The 21,503-nt window shown below is 45.0% G+C and overlaps 1 protein-coding gene across 2 annotated transcripts in view; it reads right to left on the reverse strand.

Moving 5' to 3' along the window:
* The window catches only part of LOC119395764 (potassium voltage-gated channel subfamily KQT member 1), a 284,303-nt gene that overhangs the window by 145,889 nt on the left and 116,911 nt on the right, over nt 1–21,503 (reverse strand). For both annotated transcript variants that reach the window (XM_037662769.2, XM_037662768.2), the window contains exon 2: nt 20,830–20,920. In XM_037662769.2, coding sequence (XP_037518697.1) covers nt 20,830–20,920 — 91 coding nt within the window. The remainder of the gene's footprint in view (nt 1–20,829; nt 20,921–21,503) is intronic.

Consider the following 21,503-nt stretch of genomic DNA (forward strand, 5'->3'; position numbering starts at 1 on the left):
ACAACACAAGATCAAAATGAGGGGAATTCATCGGGAGCTCCTTTCCTTTTTTAGGCACAACCCAATCAAACCAAGAATACTGGCTGCGAGCTGCGCTAGCTAACTCTCCCATGATTATACAAGCACAGATACCCAATAAAGTAGACGGGAAAGCGATCATCAATGTAGCTCAGTTGGTAGAGCATCCGAATGTTGTAGGTTCCGTCCTTACCAGAGGCAAGAATATTTTTCATCCGTTTTAGTATCAGTGCGTTTAGATCATAATCACTATACTACAGTTAAAATATATAAGTAATTTCCCTTACACCGTCCTTAGCTTCATTGTCTGTTCGTTTCATTTGGTTGAATGTAACACAAGAATGGTATTACGAAAGACTCAAGGAGTAAAGCGAAAATGTTGCACAGATACACCCTTCACTAAAGAAATGTTCTAAAACTTTTGGAATGCAAGGAACTATAATATGTCCTCAGGGAGACAGTCGCAGTCATAAACAATCCGCGGGACAGAAAATGTGTTTGAAAGTTTGTGTTCTTGAAATAATTGGTTGCGGCTGATGACTTTCAGTGTGGCGTGTTCGTCTAGTGCAAATGTTCTTGAGTATTGTAGAATGCGGTATGTTTTTAGTTTACTTGTTTACTTGTTTTTAGTTACTTGTTTAGTTTACTAAGAATAACGGGACATTGTCCTAAGCACTTCAAGCTCTGGGTAATGATCAATTTTCATTAATCTCGTTGGCGAATCAAACCATGTATATTTGTTATAAATAAATCTAATTGCCCTCCTTTGTACCATTTAAAGCTAATAAATTCCCTTCTTTACGAACGGGTCCTATATCATCGATGTGTACTCTAGTTATATGCTGCTGTTTATCAAGCATAGCTTTTCGCATAGAGTTTCGCATAAGACCGAAAATTCGCCCGAGACCAGGGCGAATTCTTCGCCAGCTGAGATCTCCTCTGAGGAAGAGGTATTGATTTTCATGGCAGGTTCCTGCTTCAAAAATGATTGGATGACATTTTTTTTCTTTTTTTCATATCTGTTGTAATATCACATTCACCTTCAGATTTCTAGTGAAAAAACCAACACTTCTTTAGTAAAATGGTTGTGCTCGACGTTCGCATGTGTCTTTAATAAGTGTGTAGGGCCAGTTCCCTCCCACAGGATTGAATTATTAAAGGAGGAAAACGTTTTCCTGGGAAGCAAGAGCCGGCTGGTAAGGAATGCTGCTCGCGAGGCGCACAAGTGCTTGCTTGCAGTAGCTGCGTCTTCAGCCCCGTGGGAAAGAGAGATTTATAGTGCAACTCAGCAGCTGTATTTATGGCCTGTCTCACCGCACCGCGGAGAAACCGGAATGCGGTGCAACCATCTTACGCTCAGTCTGACGTCTTCCTACAAGATCAGCTGTAGCTGGTGTCTCTCTTCGTCTGTTTCAACCAACGCAAACAGCTCAGAAGTGTTGTACAGTTCACACGTGAATGTTCGTGTACAGATGAACTGAAGCATTGGTGAAGTGCGTAATCGAATGCTGCAAAGTCCACCAGATGATATGCAACGAAATGTATTCATTTTCCACCTATATGCGACGCTAAGTTTTACGCAATGCAACACTAATTCACAAGTCTGTATCTCAAGGATCTTTGTGGATATATACGTGCAGAACACGCAGCTGCTTTTTAATCATCCGTACTCGTTAAACTGCAGTACAGGGTCCGTTTCGCAGTGGGGCATCCCAAGTATGTTAGCTTCTGCAGGTGGCAATCCACTCCATCGCTTAAAATAAGCACACGTGTCCACCTAATGGCTTGACTGTCAGGTTTATTTGGGAGCGAAACACCCTAAGATTTGCTCTTTTTCCTATTGCCCTTTTTCGCGAGTTCTTAATTGTCACACATGCCACTCTTTCAAGGCACACACAATCTCTTTTCCACAGCTTGATCTATCTATTCGAGGTGAGATACTCTAAAGGGAGAGTAACATTTGTGGCAAGTCAGAACTTGACAAAAACATTAGAAGGAAACATTTCTTCTCAGAGTGTGCGCCGCTTGAGAGAAAAGCCCACGCATTCAATCCCTCGGGAGCAATGCACGAACAAACAAAAGAGAGAGGGAATGCCCTGCGGACAGACAAAGAATTTAGCCGGCAATCGCTGAGGTGCTACTCTGCGCGGGGAGAGAAAAGCCCAAGTAAGAAGTGTTTAAAAATGGGGCGCCATCCCGCCCTGCGCACGTGAATGTTCAGCGAAGCTGTATCAAACGCCACACATGCTAATGCCGGGGGGGGGGGGGGGGTCATATTTTATTGTTGCTTTAGAGTAAAGGTAGTGTTGATCGCTTTGTGGTCGCTTTGGTAGACCATGATTGTGATTGGTTCCGCGACCATTTTAAGCAAGACGAATTTGTTCCTCTCGCACGGCATTGTATTCACGCTGTTCTTCTGGTATATTTAATTACAGTGGTCTACCCGTGGAAGTCCTAGACTGAACTGAATGAGTTTCTACACGGCTTTCGCATTTATTGAAAGCGGAAAAACGCATGCATGGAGAAGAAAGGGCCGTTTGACGTCATTCGAAGCCCTCGTGTGGAGTTGAAAGCAGCTGCAACCTAAAAGAACGCGTTGGAGTGTGTTCCCATTGTTCACAGGCGCCTTATAATACAGCATGCGGTTTTTTTTTTTTATTTACAGATTACCTACATCGCCATATAGGCATTACGTAGGGGGGGAACAAAAACATGGGTGTTGCAGTTGGGGAACAAAAGCGTGGCGTTGCAGTTGTGCAGGAGTCTAGAGTGAACGCTTTTGTCGGCTGGTCTGTCCACCACTCTTAACGCCCTTCTTCAGCGCCCGACGTGAAAACGCAAGGTGCCCGAGCACTCTTATTTAAAAATTGTAGTGCTATATTAGACGAGGACAAGAAAAAGGTACATGACAGGACGGGCGCTGTCCTGTCATGTACCTTCTTCTTGTCCTCGTCTAATATAGCGCAACAATTTTTAGATAAGAATTTATCACCAACTAGCCCCGCAACGTGTTTTATTAAGTGCCCGAGCACGAGAGCGCGAGCGTCTACTGGCGGTTTAAGGCCCTGCCGTTTTGTTTTCTGTACGCAGAGATGAAACCGTTGTGGGTAGAGACATGCAGCTTCGCCGTCAAAAGATGGCTGATCCCTCCGTCATAGGAATCGGTAAAACACGAAAGTGAAACGTGTCGTCACACAAGTAGTTTATTGTTTATAGTGCATTGGTATGGTGAGAGCTTGTACAATGTCTACTGTAGTTTGGCAGATATCGCACAGCTCGATGTGGACGCACTCACGTTGACGCCTAGTGGCACATCTCCGTACCGACGACTAACGCCCATGATCATGATTTAACCCTTGCGGTAGCTGATTAACATATACGTGGGCACCGCATATGGTGAATCCCGCGTGAAGGTGGCATCAACAAGCACATTAATAAACACTGATATTCGATATGCACTCCTTCAAAGCATCGTGAAACGCGAAGAGAAACGCTACGCGCGTCGTGTCCTCCCTCTAGCCTGGCCGTTAATTCTCACAGAGCGAGCGGGGAACGCGGTGCGACAGCCAAGCGAGCGCCGGAGAGCTATTTTTCGATATGGATGCATGCTATATAGTCGAGGCTGGCAGGGTTGCCACTAGTGGCTACTTTTCGCCAAATTGGCGAACATGAGAAGCCTGTGGTGACGTGAAATTGTACATGGTGATTAAAATTTTTGGCGATTTTCCGCTTAGGTCTCAACTGAGTTGTGCATTCTATGCTCATTGTCTTTCCAACGAATGATTGTCATTTGTTTCTATTTTTCTTGGTTTTGGACTCACCAGTAGAAGGCGCACTTTACGCGTAATCCAGTACGCCCATTCTGTTTCTCGTGTGGATGATCCAAATAATCTATATACCGGAGGTACTGGTGCCTCTCCCAGCAAACTCCCAGCAAAATGTAAGTCAGCCCATTGCTTCGCGTGCTGCGAGGCGGTGGTGTAAGACTAATTTTTTTAGGTGCTTTAAGCTTCTGTAAAGTTTCGCTTCGGAAGTGGCTAGACGACGGGTAGGCAATGTGTTCCGACCATGGCTCCAACTTTCCTGAATAGCTTGTCGACTTATTTCTGTATGTACTCCCTATTTCTGTATGTAGAGTTTATTTTTGTTGTTATACTTTTCTGGCGGACCAAGGAGTCAGCTTCTCTGGGCAGCCTTCAGAAACTGCAGCGAGGCGAATGTGTAGTCTCAGCTTAACCGCCCAGGAAGCGTGGTGCGGGCGCTGTAAAGTCACGCAGTATTTTCGACGAAGTTATTTCCATTGCTTTGTAATTAGGTTGTTCGATTAATGGACGTATCACTGCACTGCAATGATATTGTTTAATTTATCTGAAGGAAGGCTGCGCACGCCATCACTCTCTTTTTGTAGTGACTGCTTCGCTCTGTATTCGCTTCAACTGGAACTAATTCCCCCACAAGCTTTTGGTATGAGGCGCTAGCATTCAGGAACGCTAGCATCAGGATTCTGACACTTCCGATCTCGAATGCCGAAGGGGAAAGCATCTTTTCTCATGTAACCTTGACTAACATGGAACTTCGCAATAAAATGAAGCTGGACCTTTTGGAGTCCATTTTAGGGATCAAATGTAGCCTTCGTTTGCAGTAAAAGGCGTCGACAAACTACGCTGTTTCGGAGGAAGTTCGTCGCCACATGACGCCGAATTATACTAGGGCTTCCAGCATTTACCAATAGTGTACCTTCCGTGATACCCGGGAAGTGCGTCGGGGTCAAGTACCTAGGGATATTTATGGCGGACAGGAGGATGCATGGCGTGTGTGCTATAAAAATAATTTACTCAGTTATTTTTCGCTGTTCTAGAGGGGCATGTGCAGTAAAAACAATTGCTATATACCATTTTACATTTTTTCATTTGAGTTACTATAAGAAATGGGCAGTGGCGCCCGGTATCATATTAGTTCGTACTCAAAAGGTATAAGAATCACTAATGATTGGTTCCTTTAAGACTTCTGTCGTATTACCTTCAATAAAGCTTTTAATTCATGTATGGGGACATAAAGCTGTCTACAAACAACGCTGTCGCGCTTTTCACGCGAGGTTTACCACACTGTCACCTTTACAACGAGCGGACTGCGATGGAAAGATATCATGAGCGTTCCATTCATAACGGCTGTTAATCCTTGCGCGAACAAGCCTATCTCACGGCTAGTCGGAGAACCAGACGCCCCAAGAACTCTCATGGTAATGCTGGCAATGCCATTGGCATTGGAAAACGTCAGTATAATTTACTAAGGAGTCAAGGATGGTACTGTATTCTACAGGGCTACACATAATTTTCAATTTTTATTACTCGGCATGCCACACATATCTAGAGTGGCGACCACTTTGACGAAATTTGAAGGAAAATGGCGACTTTTGGCGACACTTTGCTCGTCGTTTGGCGACATTGATTTAGTCAGTGGCAACCCTGGAGGCTGGGGCTAAAGCCATCAACTCGCGGTGTATTCTATTGGAAATGCGCCGAATGTGACTTTCGTAGCAACGGCATGTGTGTTTTTTTTTTTTGTCCGAGCTTTGTGGCACAAATGTCACCTCCCCGTTAAAAAGGGGTCGCTCATAGCATCCATCCGTCCATCCATCCATCCATCCATACAAGCGCACTGCGACAGGAAAGTGCGAAAGATAAAAGGCGTGTTCATGTAGCCTCCGTTATGTGTTTGGCGGTAGCTCAGTGGGCTAAGCGGCTGCCAGCCATCATCGCGGCCCGAGAGGTCATGGGTTAGACTCCTGTCGACGGAACTTTTTCTTGTTGTTTTTTTTCTTTGCCATTTGATGGCGTTCATTTTGCTGACGCAATTCCGTGACGGAAATACGTCATGAAAGTCTTGGTGGACCCGGGCATAAAACACTTTCGTGTCAAAACTGTGGTTCTAATCTACGCTGTGAAAGTGGTTGCACAGCGAAGCTGTAAACGACGCCCAGAACGATTACCCATTGCGACGTCGCTTGAATGGTCTTGCGCATTAGAATCGTACAAGAGAGTTTGGCGTCTGACCTTCACAGGGATGGTGCCCAAGAAGTGCATCTGATTTTGCATACCGGCCATGCATGTTTCATGACACACAACCACCTGACTCGACGAGCTTCCAGACCTCGTCTTCATCTATCTCCCCTTCGTCCGGGAGACGTTCAGAAATCTGTGAGTTGAAACGTATGTTGTTCAACTTGTAGAGCGAACTCTAGAGAAGAACGTCTACAAAATTTAGAATCTGCGCCCTTGAAACAGTTGATAGCATTGTACCTTCGTCGCTTACTCTGAGCCACGGCCGCACTGGAGAGGCGCGTGGCCACTCCTTCTTACAGCCTTCGCTAACGCTCCTGCCACAAAGGGAGCGTTTCTCCACTGCGCAGTGGCTAGGGTGCCTTGGTGCGCGTTTTGTCCAAAGGGGCGCACACATCGAGGAACACTAACAGTGGCAGAGTCACAGCGACATCACAGTGGTGCGGCGCGAAATTGAAACAGCTGGACGCTACGAAAGTGCCGTTGTTGAGGCTGGAGTACCTGCGACGTTTGACCAGTGTCTGTGCGACGAACCTTCGTCCGACGGCGAAGGCTCGACGCACTGTTCACAGCGAAGATTCTGCGAGAAGAACATGTGCTCGGGTCTACTCGATCACGCGGTTTTGATGCTTGATCTGTTTTTTTCTTTCCTGGAAAGAATACTGAGCTGTGTGCTGCAGGCCACGTGGATTTTACCCACGCGTGTTTCTTCCCACGGAGACCAAACCATTGGGGGGTAAATGTATACAGCTTCGCAGTAAACCAGGTGAAGAGATGTGAAAATTTGGCATAGAGATTTCTGACACTTCAGTGTTGACGCGTGTCTTCAATCACGCACAGAACTTGATCATTATACTATGTGGTAGGGCTACTAGCCTGCCTCACGCAACACAGGCATCCGATGAATTTTATCATTACATATTTGGGCAATAATTGTCGGCTCGAGAAACTTTTGTTCGATCTTGTTCATGGGTCGGTGAAAGAAAGTAGACCTCCTTAAAACTCACCCAATAGGTGTGTGTTGCTCTTAGGACTCCCGCGAACTCACCAATACATTCGTTAACCGTACTCACTCGGACTCAAAGTCACAAATCTTTTTTTCTCAATTGGAGTCACTCGGATTCAGACTAACTAATATATAAATCGGCTCACTCGGACTCAAACTCCCCAAAATATTACTCTGCTCGACTAACTTAGGCTCAGACTGACGGCTGTATCTGAATCTTAGTGAGGCTGAGATAGTCGACTCATAAACGAGTTAGCGGATCTTGGCTTCACCCTCATTCACGTTTCATGCAGCGATAGCTTACTGCAGGACGATACACTCTATGAAGATTGTACCACAAAAAAGCCACCGACGATTACGATACTGCCTAATGCGAATTCTGAACGCAGCTGTCTGGGTGTTTTGATTTTGCGGTAAGCTGAGGCAGACAATTTGAAAGAGACATGTTCAGTTGCATACCACTCCTTGAGTAGCGTCACTGGCGCGGAAAATTTAGAAGCCCATTTCATATCTACCGCCGCAGACGGAGCATAGCGCGGCTGCCACGCTAAGCACGAGATCCGGAAGGCAGCGCGTATGCGCGTTCCACAACACACGCCAAATACAGGCCTTCGTTCATGCAGCGCGTTATTTCCATATATGGTATTGGTGGACGCCCTCGCCTCATACCTTCGGGTTGACATCATCGGCGATCGCACGAAGGCGCGTGCTACAGACGCGCCGTGAGTGGCCGCCGGAGAACCTGTCGTCTCGCCACTGTCTTTCCCTCCTCTTCACGTTTAATTCATCATCATCATCATCAGCCTGTCTACGCCCACTGCAGGGCAAAGGCCTCTCCCATGTTCCGCCAATCAACCCGGTCCTGTGCTTTCTGCTGCCACGTTATACCTACAAACTTCTTATTCTCATCTACCCACCCAATTTTCTGTCTCCCCCTCACGCGTTTGCCATCTCTCGGAATCCAGTCAGTTACCCTTAATGACCACCCATTATCCTGCCGACGTGCTACGTGCCCGGCCCATATCCATTTCTTCTTCTTGATTTCAACTGTGATGTCCTTAACCCCCGTTTGTTCCCTGACCCACTCGCCGTGTAATTACCATAGTATATATAGTCGTGTACGTGCATGCATGCATGACAAACACGCGGTAGTGAATATGTCATCACATGAATGCCTTGATTTGACTCAAAGCCCGACAATGCAGTGTATGCAGCTTCTCACTGACTGCTTCGCATTATTTCGATTTTCTTAGTGCATGGAACATCGCGGACTTTTTCCAATTTTTTTATTTCGTGATTCAAAAATCCTGCATACCTAATTCTATCGCGAGTAAAAAATATTTTATGCAGGGGATTTAATTAGCAGACATTGAAAGTTACAGGGCACCTGATATTTGAGGTGCCTAATAACACAGTAAGGTCGACTGCTGTTGAACTATATCAAGCGGGGAGGAATTTGCGTTTTATGCTGCTGAATTTCTGTTGCGCCCAAGCTTATGTCGTTCATTTGTTAGAGAAGCAGGATTTCAATGTTGCAGCCCATGTCCGCGTAACGAACCCGAGAACCGGAACGCTTGTTTGAGAGAACGACTTCTGAAATTTAGTGTGCTATTCCAAACTGAATATGGTGATGCATCTCACATGTCATTTCGCTAAGCCTCAGAAGACCTGGTGTTATAAAACAGGACAGAAAAATAGATTTTATCACCGACTTGACACCCTTTGTTGAAACGACGAGCTTTGAGCCATTAAAACACCATAGGCGCACACGTTAAATAAAATGTACTTTTAATGTATGGCATTCTTTCTGCAAGCCTTCCAAAAACTAATATACGTCAAAATACGCGACAGAATTTGTTTACCAGCCTTCACCCACGTCTTTTCGCTTAGCCGAAGTAAGCGTTTGATAAAGAATATGGGGCTTTTCCTATTAACAGTTCTTAGAGCTTCTCTCCTTGTTCATGTGTGAAAAAAAAAAAACGTTATATCTCAATGAATGAGTTGAACGAAAATATACTGGAATGTCATTCTGGAAGTATTTAATTACTTTTCAGTCAGCTACAATACATTAAAACTTCCTAATTGCGCTGTTCGGTAGAAGCGATGCATCACAAGTGCGTCACAACAACAAAAACATAGCTCGTGGATCTCTGCATATTAATAGATATACGAGGTTTTCCAATAATGAATTATCCGCATTAAAAATAGAAAACTATGTTAGCGATGTAATTATAACTGCGAGTTCAATTACGCAACTCTATTGTTCTGGAGATTGCACTGCTGGTGCTTTAAGTACACGTCCGTTATCTTTTTTCTGCTCGGGCATCCCTGCGCAAATACATGAATGAAATTGATGTTGAGTCAAATTCCTGGAACACTAAAGTAGTTAGCGCTTGGGGAAAAACTGCCGTGGTATGGAGTTCAATATTTCAGCACTCCTTACATTTTGTATAATGATTGAAAAGATCGAGAAATAACATGGAAGAAGAAGAAGGCTACAGGACAAGCGCATACGTTTCTTGGTCTTGTCCCACGTTATTTCGCGTTCTTTTCAATCATGGTGCACTCACAACTGGCTAAACAGTCCATTATTCTAACTTACATTTTCCATAACGATTTTACGTAATATTAGTTTTCCTTTTCACTTGCGATGTTTCTTTCATAGCAATGTCTTATTTTTTATCCTCTATCCTTTAAAAAAAAGATGACTTTTCACAGATTTCTTAGTCTGCTGAGCCCTCTCAAATTGGATAATTTTATGATTACGCTATTATAAAGATTTTCTCCATAATTTTCGGAAAAAAACTATTCTTTTAGAGTGGCACTTTTAGAATGGTTCATCCACATTGTATGTTGATACATGTGATGGCCAAGAAATACGTCCGAAAGTAGCAGGTACTTCAACTGTGGGGACTTAGTTATTTGTTGACACATTCACGCTAACCTGCGTTTTGAATTTATATGTGCTTTTATCACGCAAAGGTAAAAATGTAAATAAACCCATCTCTTGAGTTATCTTCTTGGTCACTTCAATAATTAACAGTACCATAATCAGGGCAGCCAGCTTCTGTACCCGCATGAATTTTTTTCACTATCCCGTTGTCTTTTTATACAATGACACTTGTTTCATTGCGAATTTCCACGCGCTTAATTATCCGCCTTAGCCAGGGGAAACGAGCTTGCTGATTTTGCGAACGAAAGAACGGGGAGAGCATTAACAATTTTATTGCGATAGCAATTATATGGACAGTATCGGCTGAATTTCGCCGTCGCCGTCATGCACTGCATATGTATAGGATGTATATATATATAAAAGCCCCAAAGAAAGATTATTCAGAAAATTTGCTTCCGAAGCGCGGAATCGAACCAGGGACCTCTTGCTCCGCAGCGAGTGGCGCTAACCACTACGCCACGAAACGCAGATCCTCTACGGAGCTAACGGCGAGCGTTATATACACACCCTTTACCGCTGAACGGACTCGGACACGGCAAGCGCTTATAAGCGTTTCTTCATTACCAGCGAGATTGCGCTAGGAGCGCGACGGGCGCATTTAAAAGTCGTCGGCGAGCTCGCTCGCTTCTTATATTTGCGCAGGGAGAACCTTGCCCTTCCGCTGTCTGCTCGCGCGGTTTTCTCGTGGTGAGGGGAAGAGGGGTGTTTCAAGCTTTCACCGTGATGTCCGCGCTCATGTTACGCAGCGTACGAAAGTCACTCGAGCTCAAGGGACGCCGCTAAACGAACCAACAGAAGATGAGCGCGAACTATCAAGTGTCATAGCTCGACACTTGAAGCACGCTAGTTTCCTTCGCTGCTTCGGCCGCCTTTGCAACAGGAGCGCTGTTCAAACTGAGAGTATCCATTGGTGAGCCTCACTTCATATAGCATTAGTTTCTTGCTATCGCATTTTTTGCAGCAGAAAAAAAGGCCTAGCCAGTTCAACGCCCTGAAAGCACTCGGACAGCGAAACTGATATCCCTTTCATGCGGTCCCTTTAAGTCTCTTCTTTTCTCTGTCCTATTCACTTCAAATATATTTCTTTGCTGTTTCTTTATATAAATGAAGTCAGGTCTTTACTTGTAGTCGACGGTTCTGGTCGAGGGTTGCCCTAGACTCTTCTCTTTCTCCAAATTCATTTCCTGTCACCCCCAGCCTACCTTCTGCCGATTCAAGGGCAAATACTCTACTCCTAATCCACTGTTTGAATCGACCGCCTTACGTAAGCTTCATTGCGGGACCCCCTTTCCATCTCCTCCTCTCATCAGATCCTCTCCTCTCCACCCTGATCACGTGACCTTTTTTTAGCGTGACCACGCCACCGATGCCAACGGCACAAGGTCCACATAGACAGCTTCGCTGCACAAAATCTTGGAAGTCTCAGTGACGATTGATCCCGTTGCGAGAAAGACGAGGGTTTTGCAACAAATTGCAATTCCATACCTGTTGCTAAATATGCCTGCAAATGTCTGCTGCGCCGAGTAGGATATCTTACAGGTGATGTGCCGAGATACAGAATAGGCGGTACGAACCGAGATAGAGGATGAACCGAGCGACAGGAAAGGCTCCGCCATGTTAGGGCATGCGCAAACAACGAAATACAGAACACTCCGACAGCGACATAAACGCGTACCGACAGAAAGAAAGACCGAGACATGTGTAGTAAAAACCGAGTAGGTGGAACAGTCAAGGTGACTCTTTGTTGGCACCTCTTTTCTGAAACATGTGCCGCTGAATATCATCATCATCATTTAAATTTCGATACGCGCGCCCTTTTTCAGTCACGGGAATAAGGACAGAACGCCACGAAAACTGAATTCGCGATCACCTTGACTGCTGCAGAAGACCGTAGCTGATTACTCTAGCAGTCGATTGAGTAAAAAGAAACTGACTTTGTTAATGTTTCCTCACATTTTTCTTTTCATGGCTTCGCATTACCCGATATATAATTTCCTTCGAGTATTGTTGCTTCAGATATAGCGAGGAAGCAAAAAATGATATAGCGATTTGAGATAATCAAATGCGGTTCATAAATAGCAAAGCGCACTTTCTAGCTGTCAAAAGGAACAGCAGTAAGGCGGGAAAAAAAAGACAAAGACGATGGTGCGTAGTAATGACGTCTTGAAGTCTTACACCAGCTTGCCGTGACAGCACGAGTTTCGGCAGCGTCGGCCCCGCCCTTATTAAGGGTTCATGACTGCAGTGCTTCCTAACGTTCCGCGTAAAAAACGACAATTGCATTTGGCCGGGTGTGCTGCCTCGACAGGACCGCGACGATAGTGGTGGCTCTGCGATGACGCACATTTTGCTAGCGGCAACACAAGCGATGACCGCTGTGTCTGCTGTCATGAATCGCCGTGAGGGAAGATATCGTTTGTACGCGGAACGTTAGGGAGCAAGCGGACATGTTACGTGGTATTTTTTTTATTTCGCGGGCATCTGTAGTTAGCAGAAAAACACTAATACCTAATAGATACGAAGTTTAAAACTGCCTAATAATACATTTGTCAAACTTCTAAACAACTTTCACATTGGAATTTTTTTTCCACCTTCGTTGCTTCAAATGTTAGTCAATGAAACATACTTAATTAGGCAATAAAAAGAACACACGAACAGTATGACGTGCTCCAGGAAACAATCAGTCACATGAATTTGGTCGCGTCGTCTGTGAGTGTGCGGGCATACATTTTACTCTGGCTAGAGATAGCTGGGGCACCTTGTATACCCTCTCGATCGTACAGGGCAAGTCGACTGAAGATAATAACAACGCTCTAACACAGGAGAACTCTGGAATTTATGCTGCAATGCTAGTGTGCCAAAGCTAATGAATGTTCTTTTAAATCTAGTCGATTTACCTTTATATTCGCTAATTGCGATGGCAATTGTATTTACCTTTATATTCGCTAATTGCGATGGCAATTGCGAGTGCATAAGCACCCGACCGGTGATTCGAACTAGCGACCGCTCACTCCCGAGCGCACTGCGCTAGACAACTCAACCACGCGCCATGCATACGCCACCGGTATAACAGCGAGGGCACTCCTTGCGCCAGACACCCCTGTGTGGAAGGAGACGCAGAGGGGCCACTCCACGCACAGCAGTTTAAAAAAGAAGAAATATCTAAGAGTGCCTGATTCTCCATTGTCGACACTTGCAGTGCGTTGCTCAAACACAACGTGACATTTGTTAGTTACTGTGATAATAAAAATATTATTACTATTATCATAATATATTTAACAACTGTGAGAGTTGCTAGTTCACGCTTGTCCTGCCTTAGTGCGCTCTACCTGTGCATATCTGTGCGTTCTTTTCGGTCGCCTTGCTTTGTGCTTCAGTGGCACGCTGCAAGTATCGAGCTGCTTGTCGTTCTTCGTTTGACATCCCAATTCCTTGCTATTGCATTCATTGATTCGCCCCTGCGGCGAAACTGTGACTTTTCTTCATTTTCCTACTACCAAATAAATGATAGCTCCGTAAGAATATTAGCAGTGCATTTGAATTGGCTCAACAGCAGACGAACGATTCCGACCTTCGACAGTTTACCAAAAAATCTTGAAGGCCGCAGTTCTCGCCCTCCACGGGCTTCCGTGCTTGTGCAATCATCCTTCTGTGTTCGCAGCAATATTCTCTATAAAAAGCGCTTCAACTCTTACGCGACTGAAGACCTGGTCGTCGTTCAGTCAACATTTCGTGCGGATATTCTATATGTCAGTCACGACGAGCGTTCGTCCGGACAATTAGGATTCACGCTTACCTTGGCGCCGATTCGCCAACACTACTACTGGCCAAAGCTCACACAGAACGTGAAGCATTACGTAAAAACGTGTCACGAATCCCAACGCCGTAATCCCCCACCTCTGCGCCCAGTCGGTTATCTAAGGCTTCTTGCTCGGTCAGCAGCGCTATTCCAACAAATCGAAATAGACCTGCTCGGACCTTTCCCGATGTCTCAGGATGGCAACCACTGGATCGTTGTCTCCATTGATTACATGGCGCGATACTGCGAAACGAACGCATCACAAGGAGGCACCGCTATAAGATAGCCGTGTTTTTCATGCAGAACATTGTTTTCCGTCATGGTGCGCCATCAGTTGCAGTAACTGATCGTAGAACAGCTTTTGCCACCCAGATGGTGCAAGACGTGATGAAGCTTAGTGGAATCGCTCATCGGCAAGCTACTGCATGCCACCCACAAACCAACGGTCTAACAGAGAGACTAAACAAGACGATCGCTGACATGGTCTTCATGTACGTTCACCGAGAACACCAATACTGGGACGGTGTTATGCCATACATCACTTTCGCTTACAACACTGCTGCTCAAGGAACTAGTGGATTCACACCTTTCCGGTTGCTCAACGGCAGGGAGGCAACTACAATGCTGGATGTCATCTTCCTACCCTAGAGGCGCGCCATTAGTGTCCATACGAATGAATTCATCCGACTCGCGGAAGGAGCTCGCAGGCTTTCACTCGAGCGAATGAATAACCAGCAATGCATCGACTCGCAGAGGTACAATGCTCGTCATCACGAGGTTACTGACCCGGTGATCAAATATGGCTGTGGGTTCCCATTCGCCAACGGGAGCGGTCGGAAAAGTTATTGCACTACTACTTTGGTTCCTATAAACTTCTCCGTCGCCTCAGCGAAGTGAACTACGAAGTTATCCACGAAGACACAGCTCGTCGATCCCGTCGTTCGCAACAGGCAGACATCGTCCATGCTTCCGGGATGATGTCTATTGAATATTCGTCAAACTTCTTCACCGTTACATCGTGTGTGCTTGTATGCGTATGTATTTTTTTCTCGTAATCGTGAAGTAGCATCAGGACGATGCTCTCTGGGAGGAGGACAATGCCATGTGCATATTAGCTTGGATTACGCAGTATCGTTGCTGGCAGGCTTGTATGTGCCGCTGTATCAAGGAAGATGAGGACAAGCGCGCGATAAAGTCGATGAGGTCGTTTTGCCAGTGGTTGGCCATCCCCCACAGTGGGTGTGAGCCACAGTTATATGAGAACAAGAACAAGATGATCGGACCAACCTGACGTTTTGTTGCACCGCTAGCTACAGGTTTCTGTTACAATATACCATGACGATATAATGAACGGTCCATTTATTACATTAACTTTCAGCGCCTTTTTGACGAGGTAAATGAACTTTTGGAGTCCAGTAAGCAAACTCTTGCATGGTCCTTCGTGATGGCTTCTTTTCTTGAAGGGCATGTTTCCCTGTGCTCATACAGCTGGCAACGACGACAGACCGCATCACTTTCACTTTGTGAATGTTTATGAGACACTAGTGACATTACTTATATTCAGTAAAAACAATTGCTCCTTTCCGAACATTGTCGTTGTTTTTGACTCTATAGCTGTTACTGATATTACTGTTTCTGCTGCTGTCTGTTGTGTTCTTCGATGCTTCTAATATTGCAAGAATTTCGTCCTAATATATTTACTAGAAAACGCTAGCAGAATCCAATACCATGTAAAAAGGCTGTTGATGAATTTTTGTCCTTCTTTCAGCCATATTCCCGACAAATACGGGAACGATAGGTGACAGCGATTGTTTGGACTTTGTAACAATGTAGTCGATTCTGGCACGCACAATTCTCACTGTAAAGATTATTTTTTAGGGGCGAAGCTCCTTAAGGCGGCACCCGTTCGTCCCTCGTAGTCGTCGTGGTCGTAGTAGTGAGTAACAAGTCTTACGCTTTGACCTCCAAGGTGGTGCCGGTGGGAGATTTCTCCTGTGCGTTGTTGAACAATAAAAAATTCGCAGCGTGCGCGTTAACTAAAAGCCGAATTCTTCTGTCTCTCATTCCCCATTAGCAGCCATTGGCATGTTCCAGTAGGAAATGTTAGTAGAAGTAGAAGTGTAAGTGTTAGCTAAAAGCCGACTTCTTCTATTTCTCATTGCCATTAGCAGCCATTGTTTACCTCCAAGGTAGTGCCTGGTGAGATTTCTCCTGTGCGTGATTAAACAATAAAAATTTTGTTCAAAACGCCGTTGATTGATGAAATAAACCAACGAAAGACGCCAGATGTTTTGCAAAAGCAGAACGAAAGAACGCCAGATGTTTTTCTTAAAGTGTAGTAGTAGTAGTTGCATGTAGCCACCTCGCCCGATCGTCAACGGGCGAGGTGGAACGGCAACGGCGCGAGGACCCTGCCGTACGAGAGTTAAATCACACTAAAAGACATACTTTGCGGGCGATACACTCTAGTGAGCTTTCAACTTTTCGTCTTAATGTACATGATAAAGAAATTATTTCTACGAAAAACGCAAGGCACACCTTGATCAATATGTTTGGTTTTGGGACGCTAAATGGAACCATGAGGCGATGCGAAGCCGGAGCACTTGCACGATCGCGTTCCGTTGGCTTTCGTTGGGCATGCTACCGACCTCGCGTCGTGGAACGCGCGTCCTGTCTTCCCTCTAGCCTTGCCTTTAATTCGCACAGGGCGAGCGGGAAATGCGGTCGCTCTTGGCGCTCTTTCGCTCGGGAGCGGACTTCTTCCTTGCATTTCACCGATCACAAGTGATAATGAAGGGACCACGTAAAGCAACAGTACAATAAAAGTTTGATGTTTAATATATACACGATGTTTCACACTCTTTATATTATGTACTGGGCGCATTTCACGGAAGAGTTTCACGGTTTACAGATGATTCCCTCCGTAGCTTCGCCCCACTCATCATCATTCACCCCGTGGATATGCTGTGATTTTTTTGCTCAAGTATGACAGAAATGTTTTTTTACCGCTAAGAGAGGGGCAAAACTACAACGCTGTTTTTTTTCTCTTTCACCCCACCATAGTCGGTCTTGCTGAGAAAGCTCATTTCCGTTGATGAACTCATCTGCATGTTTTTGTTTGCTGAGCACTCTTTCGCTATCGCGTTCTGCGACCCCTGCGTTATTCTACACCATGTTTCCATAAAATCGGAGTAGTCTTTTTCAGACACTGTTTTTTTTTTTTTGCAAAAGCAATTATATGGACACTCTCGGTTGGTTTTTGCCGTCGGCGTCACCTTCACTGTCACGTCCTGTATATGTATACATATGCATATAAAAGCCACAAAAAATAGTTTGCGACGCGCGGAATCAAACGGGAGACTTCTCGCTCCGCAGCGCGCGGCGTTAGACGGCTAGCCCTGAAAAAATACGTCTTCCATCGTGCTAACGACGCCCTATTTATATACACCATCTACTTCAGCGTCCTTTCATGCTCATCAGCGAGATGGCGCAAAGTGCGCGAAGGGCGCGCTTTAAAGGTCGTCGCCCTGCTAGTAGCGATGTGCGCGCGCCTCCGTGCCCTTCGACCTACAGGGCGTGGTCGACTGCGCGAGCGCTTATCTCGTGTGTGTTTGGGGGGGGGGAGAGGGGTTGTATGTCTTGTGCTTTCTCCGCGATGAGCGCACTCAAGCAGCGGCCGTGTTTGCAAAACGTGCGTGCTGTTCAAACAGAAAAAAGTAACAATTGTGACAGTTAGCGCTCGTCCTGTGCATGCCTGTGCGTTCGTTTCAGGCGTCCTTCTTTATGTTTCAGCAGCGCCCTTTAATTGTCGAGCTGTGACACTCGATAGTTCGCGCTCGTTCTGCGTGTGTCCTTTTCGTGCGTCCTTTGCGCTTCAGCGACGCTCTGGAAATTTCTAACTGCTTTCTGTTCTTCGTGTTACATTCGAATTTGTTTCTATCGCATTCACTGCTTCGCCGTTGCGGCGAAACTGACTTTTCTTCGTCTTCTTCAAATCCTGCCTTAAGAACTGAAGGATTTTATCAACAAAGACACGTGGGAAGACTGATAACGCCGATATTGCAAGTTTCTCAAGTCATGAAGGACATTTAAATCCTCACCAGTCTTGGAATAAAATGATATCGTAATCCACGAGCATAAAATCATTACGTGATTGGATTAGGGCATTTCGCTTCGCAAGTATGGTTGCAGTGTAACGAATATTTCATTCAGAGCACAGCCTCTGTTACATTATTGCACTAGCCAGCAAATGCGCTCGGCTTTTCCGTATGTTCTGATTAGCAGTGCATCTTTAGCACTGAAGAGAAAGCACATTTTCAAACGGCAGGTTTGAGGCGGCATTTTTATTATCGGCAAGTACACGATCGACTATTATGACAGCACAATTTGTAATTATGTTTAAATCAAAAGCGTAACACGAAAGATAGCCACTTGATAATTCCACAGACCAACATTCTTACTATTCAGCTAGGCACCTTTGTCTAAACGAAGAATGAATATCTCTAAACATTTAAATAAACACCACGGTAATTACTGCGGATCTGGTGTCCATTTAATTACATTAAACTTGAATTCATCAGTTCCACTATACTCCGCTTAGATATTAAAAAATTAACACCTGTTACTCTCCCTATTTAGGGCCGACTTGCCACATATACAACTCTCTTTAAAGAGTGAAAGAAGAAAATTTCTGAGGGCGCGTTTCTTTAACACAACCGTAATCGAAACCATCAGATAATGAATCCAAGGAAAGTATAAGGGACGTTAAGTGTGCTGTTTTAATTGTATTGCTGTTATTGTGATATAGATGTGAAGCGAGTAAAGCGGACGAAAAGCCAATTTGCCGCCGGAAGGGTGCGAACCCGCAAGGTTATGATAACGTGCCCAATGCTCTACCAATAGGGGATATTAAATATGTACAGCGCCATCTCAATGCTTTCATAAGCTCAATCCGCCATGTCTGGTTGGGCGCGAAAACGAAACCAGCCGCATATCGCAGCCTTTCAGGTCATAGCTGCTGTTTTTTTTTTTTTTTTTTTTTAATCCTCGTTCTGCGGTGAGTTCCCAATGCTTCGTGCTCTGTTCAGGCAACAAGGGATTCCTAGCAATGCCGGGAACAAGGTAGCACTATTTTTAATCGAATTTATCAGTTACCTGAGCGAAGCAAACGAATGTACCAACGCGAACTTGTTTATTCAACAACATCGGCATTGTGCTTCGGTTCGGAAATGACCGGAACGCGAAAAATCGCTTTTAAACCTGAGTTCTTATTTCGCCGTGCAATTTAGTTGCTCGCCTGCAACGTAAGTTACGCTTGCGCCACAGTATATTAAAATGTATGCATTTTAAAATAAAGTAGATGGACGACGTCGCACACGCGCGAGAGAGCATGATTGATCATCATTAGCGCGTCGGTGTTGCAGATCGACGAAAGTAATGCTTTATGTATATAAACGTGTGTATGCAGTGCCACAGACGCTGCTGCGCGCGTCCGCGCTAAGTCAGAGCTGCCATACGAGATTATCGGCGGAAACATTTGCAACATTACCAACTAGCTGGTTAGTAAGTGAATAGTACTGAGTCGAATGGTTAGTCCATTACTAACTGTTAGTAACCACACCAGCAATTTAGGGACCGTACTAACTCTAGTGCGCTATAATTAGCCAAATATACAGTAAAATACAACTTAACAAGTCCGGAGATGCCCCGCCCGGACGACCGACGCGCGGCAACCGATCGCCTTCGCGATTAAAAAAATATAGTCCCGCTCACGCACTCGGCAACGTTCTGAGAATGCAGAGTCACCGGCCGTCAGGCTCGTAACATCTGTCTAGAGTTGCCACCTACTGGCGCAGGCTTGTGTGCATTCGTCTTTGACGGGGAAATGCCGCGGACTACTAAAGTTGCATCCGACTATAGATGTTTAGGCCTCTTTTGTTTCTATGTGCGTGTGCATTGCAGTGTTGAGTTGATTATATTACAATAATGATTATATAAGATGAAATATAAAACGCAGCGGCATTGTCCCCACACGCTAATTAACGAGTACTAAATATTCCAAATAATTACCATGGTAAGCACACATACAACAACGTACACAGAGGCATGAACGCACCACAAACGAGAACACACACTCAAACGCACACACAGAAACCCAATACTTCGTCGTGCCCGATATCTACCGTAAAAGCAGCTTGAACGCTACTTAACGCTCCTACTTTGGGACAGCGCACCGTGTACCGGTTATCAGTCAATTGAATTTAGAAGAATAATTGATATTTTCTGCCAATTATCTAGTGCCCCCCTATTTGCATATATGTGTGCCATCATGTAGCACGACGCTGTTGTTCCAACGTAATCAAGAAATTTAAAGTTTGCCTAAATTTTGCATTAGACTGTTACGATTACGACATATTATGCTGCAGCATCTACATAGCATCTGACAATATAGGTGGTTTGGTAGTTACCTAGCTAAAGAGACTAAGAAAGCCTCGCTGCCTATTAAGGACAAAATTAACGAGCTCTACCATCTGCCAGCTAGTAAAGGGATTACGCGAAGGTAGTAAAATACGCTCGAAGCCAGTAAATACGTGAGTTTACTAAATGGTAAACATGTTTTTTTGGTCGCGCAGTTGTCGACGCTGCGCTAACATTCACGTGTTGCCGCACGCAGCGCACGTCTGATTGTTTTGTGTGGTCACGTGAACACCCGTTTTTTCAATAAAATCGCTCTGGTTTCGCGCTGGTCCGCGCTCTGTTCAACTGAAACCACTTCTGAGCGCTATAAGAACACCTCCGAATAAATAGCCGTCGTAATCTCGAACACCCGAGGTTTCCATACTTTGTAAGTGGGTCCTTAACTACTTATTGCACCAGAAAAAAAAAAGAAAACAGAATTCTTGTGTTAGTACTTTTTTTAACTGAAGGTTCACCTTTCTGTAGAGCGCTTGCGCAGATGAGCGTGTTCGCCGTAATGTACAGGCATGGAACTTACCATTCGCAGCAGTATGGCACCGGCTAATTCTTCGAAGTCTTTGATTGTTGAAAAAACACTTAGCACCAGACACGTGAAAACCATTAAAAATCTGAAACGAGACAAGAAAAGGAGACATACGTCAGTATGCGCTTTCTCTTAAGCGAAAAAAAAAAACACTTTGGCAAAAAATGCAAGCAAGATATTAAAAAGTATGCGTTCAGAACAAGATCTCAACCTCTATCTTCACTATCTTCACTACCTCCAATTCATCAAGACCGTGATAAAGTGCAAAGACGGCGCCCTTGATCTCAGAAAGTGCTCGAGCACTTTCTCCTTCAGCTAATTAAGCTTTATTGCAAATATGGCCCGACGACGAGGACGCTCGGTGGAATACTTCACCGAACACACTGCTTTAAATTCAAGGAGCCGGAATAGTTATCCGTGAGTGCTTTACAAGGTCGATTAGCATTCTCGAGAGCTATCTCCTCGTTCTCGAGAGTGAAGCGCATGGTTAAAGGTGGTTTGCACAGTGGTTGACATCTCTCTCTCTCTTTCTCTCTCTCTCTCGGTGCTGAATGTATTCCACAATTCAGTGCGCTATCTGCAAGTTTATAGACATCGTTCGTGCAGTAGCTGCGCAAGAGAGCAAAAAGAGCTGCGGTGTACGCGTTGAAATGTAGATTACTCAATGG

Source organism: Rhipicephalus sanguineus, chromosome 6, assembly GCF_013339695.2.
Source record: "Rhipicephalus sanguineus isolate Rsan-2018 chromosome 6, BIME_Rsan_1.4, whole genome shotgun sequence".
NCBI lineage: Eukaryota > Metazoa > Arthropoda > Arachnida > Ixodida > Ixodidae > Rhipicephalus > Rhipicephalus sanguineus.